Source organism: Passer domesticus, chromosome 3 (assembly GCF_036417665.1).
Source record: "Passer domesticus isolate bPasDom1 chromosome 3, bPasDom1.hap1, whole genome shotgun sequence".
NCBI classification, from domain to species: Eukaryota; Metazoa; Chordata; class Aves; order Passeriformes; family Passeridae; genus Passer; species Passer domesticus.
The window spans coordinates 18,525,424-18,538,073 of record NC_087476.1 but is presented as its reverse complement, the minus strand read 5'-3'; the positions used below and the strand labels follow the sequence as shown (position 1 = coordinate 18,538,073).

Sequence of the window (12,650 nt, the reverse complement as noted above, 5' to 3'; positions counted from 1 at the left end):
CTCACTCAGGAATTGCAGAGACCCTTAATCTCAAAAGCTGTGCACTTATGGTAAGCTTAGTTAGACAAGGAACATTCCTACTGAGGAAATATTTAGGTAAGAAGCTGTAGCTCTCTATAGGCATACCTGCATTTCACATATGAAAAATAACATTACATAGAAACTTCATTTGCAGTTTTAAGTAAAGCTTGACACCAGCACATTTTGAAAGATATTTACTTGCACTTTCAAAAGCAAACATCAATAAAAATTATGCTTAAAGTAACAGGAATGCTTTGCACTCATCAGCCAAACATAAGGTTTATTTTGCTGCTTTTCTTAACATGAATGCAGAAGTTGACTTCTAACCAAGATAATCTAAGGATATGACACAAGTGAAGTATAAGTAAAAGTGTTGCAGATTTTTTTAGAAATGCTTGTGTTGATAATTCCAACTGAAAGTGTCTATACCTAGCTAGAGGCTTAAACTTTACACATTCAAAAATACCAAAGCACTTGTACAAGTTCAGCATATTTAAAAAGGACTTACTTTTATTGTAGCAGGTTGCAAGTACACCTTTATCAGCAGGACTTGTACTAATGTGCCAAATTTCACCCACTTGATGAAGGAGAACATTTTTGTTTATAATGTTATTTTCATCATCAAAATCTATGATGTGAATCTGCAAATACAATAAAATAGAACATTAGGGTTTCAAATGTTTTCCTGTGGGTCTTAATTATACACAATGACTACATGGAACAATTTAATGAGATTTTTATAACCGATATCTATTTAATTAATTATTATACTAACAATTTGCTATATCATTGATTTCATGCAGGATTAACTTTTCTAGGAAAACACAAAAAATTTCCCTGTTTGAGGAAATACCATGCTTATTCTCAATTTTAAACTTACAGCTGGAAGGTGGTTTTTCATTTTATGGTTAATAGTAAATAAGCCACGTATTACAATTCAACACTTCTCATAGCAATAAACAAAAATAACAACATTACAATCCTTAGTCTAAATGTCTGCACCAATGCTGCATCCAAACAATCTAATTCAAATCATCTACAAAGAAGGAAGGAGAGAGAGGGAAAGGGCTCTTCTTTGAAGCAAGTACTTTACACAGTAAAAAACAGTTCAGTTTAGCAGTCACATATTACTATCAAAATACAAATCTACTCATTTCATACTATATGGAAACAAAGTACTGAAATATGAAGAAAAACAGTAATATTTAAATATATAGATAATATTTTCAAAAGACAGAACTAAGTTTGCTTTTTATTATTTTCATTTTTGTTTGTTGCAGATTTCTTTGCTACATTTTTTTTTAATAGGTCTATCATTTTTCCCTCCCTTTTTTAGTCAGCTGTTTTTCTGTAGTTGCTGCAGAAATACAAGGAATTTAGAAAGATTTTAGCCTGGCATAATGTACAGAACGAACTTTACTCATGGCACTAATTCCCCTAAGCACAACAGTGGACAAATAAATTCAGAAGACTCACAAATTTTGAAGAACTGTATCCTCAGTAAAAAATAATTTTCAAAGTTGGGTGAACAATGAAGAGGGGAAAAAAAAGCCAAGAGTTATCCTATCATCATGACTGAATCAAGTTAACTAAATTAACTACTGAATCACTGCAAAAATCTTAGCTATACAGAAATACAGAAGATTTTCTTACAATACAGAAGTTGCAATACAGGTCTCAACATCATCTTAACACTATTATTTTTAAGGGGATGAGTTTACATATTACCTTTCATTTTACTGCCCAAACAGTCATCAGAAACTCCTCCTTCCAATATAATCCTGGACCTCATCACCTATATAATTCTTCCATTTTGTCATCCCAGGCATAGAACTGCCTCTGCAGCTGATTAGCAAGTTGTGTTTTGAGACTTCATTTGCTGCCTTGAACCTAGGAATCTATTCAAGAACAAGAACACTTTCCATCTACCCTAACAACTGTATATCCATCTCAGACTGACAAAAAAGATCAGTTTAACCTCATACCTTGTTTTTGCTTTGAGTCTCCTTTGACAGCTTAGGCCAAGTTTTTCACCTGAGAAAGTGAACCATAAATGTAAACCCCATTTGCTACAGTCACACACATCTGTTCCCACACTAAGCAGGTTGAAAGTCAGTCAGCACATAAGGGAGTGCTCTTTACCCCACCTGAAGCCCTTTGAAGGCACAGACAACCAATCTCTCTCTCTGCTGTTACATTTCTGATTCAGCTGACAATGCAGACAGCTCTAAACTGGTGGAACACACAGGTAGCTCATGAAAGGCCCAGACTGAAATTCTTGGGAAATACGGAATTTAATTCTTATGCAGCAGTATTGTACACATTTGTAAATTCAAAAATTACATCTTTCACAGCTATGTCAGCCAATCAACGCTACCTACCAGAATAAGTTGATCACAAGAACAGAAAGAACTGCAAAAATTCCCCCAGTGTTTTTTTTTTCTAAGAATCTTCCTATTTATTTAATGACATGATATATGGAATAGTCACTTCACTAAATACTAAGGAAAACGGAAATTTCATAGGAAGTATTTGAATACCAAATACTGTACACCACCATGTCATTTAAAACATTAAATCATGTTTTCAAGTGCCATATTCACACTTTTTTGAGCTCTTCCAGGGTTGATGACTCCACCACTTCCCTGGGCAGTCTTTTCCAGTGCTTTATACCCTTTCCACATTTTTCCTAATATCCAGCTTAAACTTCTCTTGGTGTAACTTAAGGCTATTTCTTCTCACTGGTTCTGTCTCCTGCCTGGGAGAAGAGACTGACTCCCACCTGGCACAACCTCCTTTCAGGTAGCTGTAGACAGTGATAAGAAACCCCCGTCCCTCCCCAAGCCTCCTTTTCTCCAGATCAAACAACCCCAGCTCCCTCAGGTGCTCCTCATAACAGTTGTGCTCCAGACCCATCAGCATTTCCATCACCCTTCCCTGGACCCACTCCAGCACCTCAAGGTCTTCATTGCAGTGAGAAGCCCAGAACTGAACACCAGGTCTGAGGTGCTGACTGCAGCAGATGCAATGCACTATATATATATTATATAAATCATGAAAATTAGTATTTTAAGTTTGAAGACACAAGACTGAAAATAACTTGAAGAGCTGTGAGAATTACTTGAGGAAAGAATAAATTACATACTTGGAAATCTCCAATGCATCCAATAAACACATTAAGTTTAGCAACAATGAAAGTACTGAGGACAAAAGTCCCAAAACTACACCATACAGAACACAGTGCTAGTTCTTAAACCATTTGAAGCATGCTATGAGGACCAAATGCCAAGTACTATACACTATTAATATGTCAAATATTTAACTTAATGTAAACTTTTATAAAAACTTTCCTTTCCTTTGAAATACTAGTATAAATAGGAAAATATTTTCACCTGAAACATGTTCTCCTACGAATACCTAAAATTGCTTTCTACAGCAATACACCTCAATGAGGCAAAAGTTATCATGCCAGCTGTAAAATTATTGCTCTTTCATTTGCACTACACCTGCCCATGACCAGAAGGGAAGAAATAATCTGCACATGAAAAAACCTCTTGCTGTGCAGGACTTAGTAAAGTATTAAGTGTTGCAAGAAAAGCTCATAAGTTTGGTCAGATAACTAAAAAAGTTTTTAAGCAAATGTAGAGAACCTAGTGCTGAATTAAGTTATAATGAGCTGAGCCTAGGGCACTTCTTGGGGATTGAGGAACTAGCTGAGAAGAAATGATGGCTTGAGGCACAGCTAAAGGCTAATAACCTCCAAACATTTGTGAATACACTAGAAATTGTCCTGCATTTCTATTGTTAACGTTATCCACTGGAAAATGAAAAGCATAGTCAAAGTTGAAACATACACAAACATTTCTAAAATACATAGATATACCAAATAAACTTAGCAAGATCAGAAAATTTAAATTATTCAAGATCTGTTGGCTATCAACTGGTGAGAACGACTCTTCAAAACAATTTTGTATCAGGATTTAATTAGTTAAGCAAGTTATAAAACCATCACAGAAATTACAGTAAAAAAAAAAAATCACATTATACCAAGTATCTGAAGAACAAGAGACAGCACAATCAAAATCATAATTCTGTGCATTGAACTTTTAATTTTAACTAAGTGTGTCTGCCACTTCTTTTGTTACTCTTTGCCCAATACTACTTGAAATGTAAATAAACTGAATACTCCATCCCCCTTATGCCTTGGAATAACTTTTCTTGAGACTTATCCAGTATTATCATTGAGTAATGAGTTCAAAACCTCACTGGGAGTTTACAGCTTACACATCCCAAAGCTGTGGTTCCAAGTCATTTTGTGCAGCCCATTACAGGCCATTTTCAAAGGAGTCAGTCACTCTATTCAGTGCCAGGGGCTTCTGTGGTGGGTGCTAGCCTTGGCTAACAGACTCCCACCCAGACACCTGCCCTCCCCAGGAAAGACAGGGGGAGAAACCAGGAGGAATAGGAATGAGATAGTTTATGTGCCAAGCTACAGACAGGGAGGTCACTTACCAACTAATATTCTGGGCAAAACAGACTTGACTTGGGTGAATGAATTAGGTCATTGGCAGATCAAATAAACAAGTACCTTCTCTCCCCCACTTTCCAGGCTGAACTTCACCCCAGACTCCCCTGACCCCTTCAAGTGGGGCAGGGGAATGTAGGGCAGTGGTGGCTATGGGTGTTTTCTCTCTGATGCTCTTTGCATCTCACTCTGCTCCTCTGCTTCAGCACAGGGTCTTCATGGGAAACTGACTCACCTGTGTCCTGAAGCAGATTCACTGGAACCAGCTGTGTTTGGCACAGGCAACCCCTGGCCTCTTCTCAGAGGCCACCACTGCAGCTCTCCTGCCACCCAAGCCTTGCCATCTGCACTCAGCCTTCTAAGCCTTTCAGGCTCAAGAACTTGTTTCAGTATGATTTCTACTGAAATTCAGTCACAAAATTTAAATTTGCTGTACAATTACAACTCACACACTTAGCTTCAAAAGAAACAGCCCAATAGAAACTGAGCCATGAAAGTCACTCAAATTTTAATTTGAATTGTTTGAATGATCAGAAAGGACACAGCTGATTTCCAATAATGAATATTGAAAAATCCACTTTATGAAGCATCACATACACTGAACTGTGCATGTACCAGGAGTCCCATTAGAAGTAATTAAGGCTTAAAGACTTTTGTTTTACTTTGCATCTCTTCAGGGATTTAAAGATAGCTCCAGAGCATCCATAGATTCCAATTAACAAAAACATGGCAGTTTCTTTACTAAACCAATCTGATTTAACCATACAATTTAGAAGAGGGATATGATATTCCAAAAATACACACAGTTTTCATCCACTCCCATTTCCAATATCTTTACATTCTACCCACAGAAGTCTTCAACTTGACTATCAATGTTCATACTCAACAGGGGGGAGAAAGGAAGAGGTTTGATATCAGAACAATGCTACAAAGAGTGGAAAAAATTACAACTGATATTTGACAGAAAAATTACCTGATTATCATATCTAAGAGACTGTGTTCCAACCAAAAATCTTATTGCATCTGTTTCTGCTGTCTGAGGTGTTAAAGCTCGTGCCTAGGGAAGAAGAAAGCCATTAGAAAAGTACAATTAATAAAACACATTAATTTCAGCAAAAATCTTGAAACTTATATATCAATTGTCATTTTAAGCATTTAATTCTTACCAATGGCAGACTTTCTTGGCCTTTATACCTATTTTGCTTAATAATTTTTTGTCCAATTTCTCATACTCATGAGGATTGAGGAGTACAGGTGCTAAATACATTACCTGATCTTCCTTATAATAAGGATAACATTAAATGCAGCATCTCTCCCAAACTAATTTTCCTTTATCATCTGAAAAAAACCCATAGAACAGTGGACAGTTTTTAGCTATTGTTAAAAAACAATACAATATCCAAGGAAGAGACTGTTTTTGCAAGAGTTTTCACACCACTTAGGTTGAGTATGCCAGGGAAATTTTTTTTTTCTCATCATTAACCACCAAGTTTAGAAGCAAATTAAAAATGAAGCCTCTTCTTTTCTCCTGCAGCTGATTAGAGATAAGAATTGTCTAAATGATGGGACAAGTCATTTGTTATTTATCTTTAAAACTTTTGTCATAATGTTATTTCTTTGTTGTATTATGTTAACAGCATTGCTAGAGTCTCTGCCTTGCTTCTTCAACTTATACCAACCACAGCCTTGGAAGATGCAAAGCAAAGCAGTTAAGGGCCATGGAAGACACTGATAAACAAAGCACAGCTTGAACTAAAACCACAATCACTAGTTTGCTCTAGTCAGTAGCAGAGACTCGGATAATTTTGAGTAAATGGAAGGTAAACTAATACTCAAAGGCATTTTTAGCAACTATATATTGTGAGGAATATCTGCCATTTCTCCATGCAAAAGATACCCTTAATAATATTGTTCAGTGTGAATTATTTAATCTAAAAATAAATCTCTGTAATTCACATCCTATTTGGCATAAAATAGCTCAGATCTCTCCAGACACTAAGGTAAATATTTCAAGCAAATACGATGAAGGATTCAGGTAACTGCTGAATGGCCCTTCTTACTGCCATCCTGTTGTGAAGCTTGCTACCCTCAGATTCAGGAACACTTCAATGTCATTCTATTTGAAACTTCTTTTCAAATTGATATTAAAAAGATGCCTAAAAGCTTGGAAGGGAACACCTGGAATATATTAGATCCCAATACCCAAATTTAGAGCAATTTAATTCTAGAAAAGCAACTTAAAGATATTTGACTTTTCTTAAATAAAGCAAAGCCGTGCAAGGTATTGTCCAGCAGTAGCAATAAGGAAAAACTAATTTTTCGGAATAAAGTCTGGACTTCTATAGAGCAGATATTTCTTTCCTACTATCTGAAATGTGTAATTTAAACAGTGTAATATTTTGTGTAAGATGGAGCATAATAAGCTGAAAAATGCAACAAGCTTGTAAGTAACAAGCTACTAGCCTATACCTACATTTATAATATCTATATAGTGGGGGAAAAAAGAACTAGAGAGCATAATGAATAGTTTGTGTTCAAAATACTCAGACAGATCAAAGATCACTGTGAATCCACACCAATTTTCTTTACTTGCTTATTTATGCAGCATTCATCTACAACAAGCATAGAATGTTCTTGATTGACAGACACAACTTAAGTCCACCATGATGACTGCAGAAAAGCTTTTGTCTTTAACAGAATTTACATCTGCAGATCTTTGCAAGCATCTCTTTTCATTTAAAAGACCTGCTTTAAACTATTTTGAGAAAACACTAGAAATGACCCAACAGCTATGTATCTCCTTCAATCAAAGGAGCTTCTGTTGTTTCTATACATCAAAGAGAAGTAGAGACCTCCAGAATCTTTAATAAGATGAAGAAATAAAAGAGGTTTCCAGCCCTTTCAAAGTTTTTCAAGTAGGTCTGGTCAGGCTGCTTTCAAAAATGCATAAAGTTGGACACAAAGTGCCCAAAATAAACTTATGTAAATACATAGTAACATTTATGTCATCAGCTTCTCTAGCTCTTCTGTAAAATAATTTTCCATTTTTCAGATAGAAAGAAAAAAAGGACATGAGAAAAAAAAAAATTAGACATATTTCACAAGAAGAAACACTACTGTTTATTCCCTGACAAAAAACCCCAGCAACATCCATGCATAGGATACAAAATTCAAACTTGCCAAGCCTTCAAAAATTAGGAAGACTCTGATTCATAATATCAATATCAGCACAATTGACTTTCACTTGTGTCCTGCACAAATGTATGTGTAATTTTGTCTACTCTGAGTTACTTGGAGAGAAAAAGAAGTTCTTTCAATGGATGAAGACACCAAGTAATCCTCGTAATGAAGAACACAGCTGAATCCAGAGTGCTGTCAAGGTCAAGGAAAGTGCCCTAACTTTGTCATCTTGTCAGAGCAGGTTGCAAATAGAACCTTTCATAAAGCATCCTGCCTTATGACTACAGCTCATAGATAGAAAATAAGCAAAAAAGTGTAGTAAAATGAATATTGATCAATCTAAACCAGTGGAAATTATTCTTTTTCTAACTCTGTACCCACAGAACACAGAACTGTATATAGCCCAAAAAGTTTACTACCAAGCTTATGTGGAAAGGGACTTTTCACAAGGGCACATAGTGATAAGACAAGGGAGAATGGCCTTAAGCTGAAGGAAGACAGGTTTAGATGGGATAATAGAAAATAAATTCTTTACTGTGAGAGTGGTAAGGCACTGAACAGGTTGCCCAGAGAGGTTGTGGATTCTCTATCCGTGGAGTTCAAGACCCAGCTGGATGAAGCTCTGAATAACCTGGTCTAGTGGAAGATGCCCCTGCTTATGGCAGGGAGGGGTTGGAACTGGAGGATCTTTAAGGTCTGTTGCAACCTAAACTATTTTAAGATTCTACCCAAGGTATTAGACTATTACTTACTAAAAAACTGGCACAAAGCTTAGCAAATAATCAGAATAGACATCTGAAAGACTTAAGCAGCAAGTTAACAAGTAATCCATACACATGCTCTCAACATCCCACCTAACCAATACTGCTAGACAATGCAACAATCTATGCAATTACATAATTTCATTTTTAAAGAAGGCCTAACTGTAGGAAAAAATATTAGTGAGTGAAGTTTAAAACATTGCAAACCACAAAGAATTTTTTGGCTACATGTCCAGATTTCATATTTATCAACAGCCCTGTGAGGAAATGTGCATAGTTTAAAGCAAGCAGTTTTACAAAACAGGACAACAATTGAACTGCAAATCCACTACAGTAACTACACATGCAAAGGACATTTAACATCCTAGAACACAACAATGACAGCAAGTAATATCAAACTAAAGCAAAAGAAACAACAATCATTGTAGAAGAATGCAGGAGACTCTCTCTAACTGGAGACTGGGCATCATGTCTATGCCTACACTATGCTCAGTGTGATGCTGAGCAAAGATCACCTTCTACCTTGCCCTTGACAATTTAGGCCAGCTGCAGAAAAATAAAAACCTTGGATAAAAAGAAATAGCGTCTATTGTACTTGACAGCACCAAGAGATGATCCAGAAGAACACAATGGCAAACATCAAAAGGGTAAAGAAGGTCGGTTTAAACAAAGTGCATTATGGAACTGCAATGCACTGATTCTCTACACTTAACTTCTACACATAATTTCTTCTGAAAAACTTTCACTCTTCAACATCTTTTGAAATACCAGCCAAATGCACAAAGTTGTGGTGTGGTTTTTTTTTTGTTTTGTTAATTTGACTGTTACTATTTAGGGCATTAATAGACAAACAAAAAAGTACTTGCTCAACACATGTTGTGCTGATGCATTGCAATGGTATTAAAAAACAAGAAAACAAACAGACCTCAACATCTGAATATTTGTATTACATTAAATACAAACAAAAAATATTCTTCAAACCAGGCATCATTTGAAATTCATCCAATCTGTACTAACAAACCTTGAACTTACAATGCAAAATGTAAGGATACGGTATTTGACTTGCAATCCCTAAATGTGAATTTAAAGTTATTTGACCAACTGCTTATGCTGAAAACCAGGACCAGTGTACTGCTACTTGCGGTGAGGAGCTGGATTTGCTGATGCCTCATTCTGGAGGCAGAATGTAAGTTCCCTGCTCCCCTAGACAAGCCCCAGGCTGCTAATGTCATGGATGTTACTTTTCCTTCTGGCACAATTTCAATTTTCAAGTAAATTTCAATTTTCAAGTAATTTTCACTTTGATTTTTACTTAGGGAAGACAGCCTTGTTTCTCCCACCACAGTAGGAGACTCTCTTAGTGTCTCTAATAAGCTGCAGTGACTATCTGTGAAAAGGTTGGCAGCACACATGCCCAGGTGACCTTCAATGCTCTCAGACAGCTGTTTTCCCCAAGTCTTTCACAGCACCAGAATTCCCACCACCAACATATTTAGTGCATTGACCCTATTCCAAAGATTGACAGATTCTGTAAACCCTCACAGCAACAAATGCAATCCACAGACAAAGACTGCTTAGCACAATCATCTTCAGAAAACTCATTCATTTCTCATGAAGGTAACAATCATCATGTAAAAGTTCCTTCAAGTTCACCTGCCTGTATCTTTATATTTTCATTATTCTGTACTACACCTAACACTAGGAAGAGCCTACTAATTGCTTAAGAGTCCTAAAAAATACTTTCCAACTGTTTCACTTCATGCATTATGAAGATCTTTGGGGGATTAGTTAAGAGAGCTTTGCCACTTAGCTACTTCTGTTCCTCTAGTAACACTTTAAACCACAAAGGCTTAAAATTAAAATATACAGGATTGGCACTCATGAGGCAGTAATCTTAGAGAAGAAAGAGAACTGACACAAAAGCTAGGAATTTTAGTAAGACATTATTAGGCAGTTTCTTAAACTGATTAAATTTCAAAGTAAATCTTCCACAGCTGGACCAAAATTATTAAGTACATTCTTAGGCCACTCTCCCTGAACCCAGAGGAGATCACAAAAGCTTCCCCCAGGGAAGAGAACACCATTGCCCATAGGAGCTCCAGTCTCTGCACTCCCATACCAGGAACACAGCCAAGCCTGAAAGCCAGCACAGCTTTCCCTGGGTAGTTCACAAGCAACACACATTTTCCAGGGAAGATTCCTTTTACCACTTCTAGTAAATCTACACCTGGCTTTTACTCCATCACAGGTAAGTCAGCTGAGCTATTTCCAAAACATACTGACAACAACAGGTGTACACACTGGTCGCAGGTCTTCCACAATCTATTTCAGTTGGTATTTTGCTTTAAGTTTGTTACTCTAACAAAACACATTTGGCTTCAGGAAAATTAAGTTTCATCTTATTCTTGCAAGTAGGCAAGTCCTAAAAAGTGTCTGTTCAGATTCATAAAACCTGTCAACAACTAACAGACAACACAAAATAGGCAAATCGCTTATTCAAGAAGCACCATGACCACAATGCAGAGACCACTAACTCCATCGAAAGCATCAGTGCACTTTTTTCAAGCCTGCTTCAGCCAGACCCTATCTCAGGGAGCTGCTGGAGCTGCCCATGGGCAGTATGGCCCTGTGCTCTGTCAGGCAGCTTTCTGTGGTCCTTGCCTCCTGCTCATTATCCTTTTTCCTCCATGTCTATGTACTTTTGACACGCACCATACAGTAGGAGTATCCAGCATGCTGAAATTCAGCTCAGTATTGTGGTATCCCCAAAACCCATTAAATGTGCCAAACACACACTCCAAAATGATCACTCTCTGACATTAGTCATGTTCCTGTTCCCTCATCTCATAATGCTGGCTGGTTTCTGCATGCTTTTAAACAAGCAAGATGTAGGCTTGAGGCAAATGTCTATCCCAGAAAGCACCCTTCCCCACTGCTCATTTCCAGGGCTATAAATGTTATCCAGTCAACCTTAAACTAAGGCAAACACAGTATTTTGAGATGTTCAGTGGTGCTTTCACACCTGCTCAAAATGTCACTGTTTAAACCCTCAAGAAAAACATGGGGAAAATTGTGACTCCCTGAAAATGAAAGCAAATTCAACATGGGGTAGACATACCACGTATCTCAGATTAAAGCCCAGGTCAGCTCTATATGGGACAAGAACAACATAATTTCACTGACAACACAGCACTCAGTAATATTCCTAGGACTTCATTCATCAATTCTTCTAATTGAGGATATTGATTATTTTCACAAAGATTCCTTTCAGAAAAACCACCTTGGTATTGAAATGTTCTGCATCTGCTGCTGTTGCTTTGTATTCATCATCTTGAGCCACAGTTGCATCACTCAGTACCTTAATTCAAGCAGCATCTCTCATTTTCATTCACCACCCACTGTAATCTTCTCATTTTCACTGCAGTCAGACAAGCAGAGCAACCAAGGTGAGATTGTCTTTTTAAAAGTCACAAAAAGAGTCACACACCCTAAAATTCACACATAATTTGCATGTCTGTACAATGTTCATATCACTTACAAAGACACTCAAGAGATTAAAAAAGATAAAAATGTATTTGTTCATTATTCTAAGTTACCTTATATATGCCAATACATCAGAACACATTCTGTACATGGAAATGAACAAAAAACATGCAGAAATAATTTTAAGTTAGTTGGTGGACAGTGCCTAGGAGGAATTAGCTTTATGTTCCTATACACATGGTCACATTAGAGCAGATGAAAAGCACATTTACACAACTACACTTTCTCCATCAGTGGCCAAAGATGCACTTGTACTGACTGCTGGAGCCCAGACATAAGAAGCAAAGCCAAAATTTTTAAAACTTGACTGAAAAAATAGTCTGAAGAGATCTTTCATACAAAAAGCAGTAATTGTGATGATACAGCTAACAATTATTATCTAGCAACACAGAACAAATTATATTAAAAAAGAATAATCATCTTTCTTATTAAACCTGGAGACAGAAGTTGGAAAAAATTAGCTCAGTTTTAGGTTTAAGTTTCTATATTAGTGCCTCCATTTTCAAAAAGCATAGAGATGCAATGTTTTAAAGACACACTGGGAGTTAATGGAGGTCAGCAACAGAGCCTTCATCTCTACGCTTTTTGACTTACACATAAATCATCTCTTCTTTCCTCAC

At 36.8% G+C, this 12,650-nt stretch overlaps 1 protein-coding gene across 3 annotated transcripts in view; it reads right to left on the bottom strand.

The window, feature by feature from the left end:
* EIPR1 (EARP complex and GARP complex interacting protein 1) overlaps positions 1–12,650 on the bottom strand; it is a 73,721-nt gene that overhangs the window by 59,398 nt on the left and 1,673 nt on the right. For all 3 annotated transcript variants that reach the window (XM_064412023.1, XM_064412024.1, XM_064412025.1), the window contains exons 2-3: positions 5,520–5,603; positions 530–662 (exon numbers count right to left, since the gene is read on the bottom strand). In XM_064412023.1, the coding sequence (XP_064268093.1) occupies positions 530–662; positions 5,520–5,603 (217 nt within the window). The remainder of the gene's footprint in view (positions 1–529; positions 663–5,519; positions 5,604–12,650) is intronic.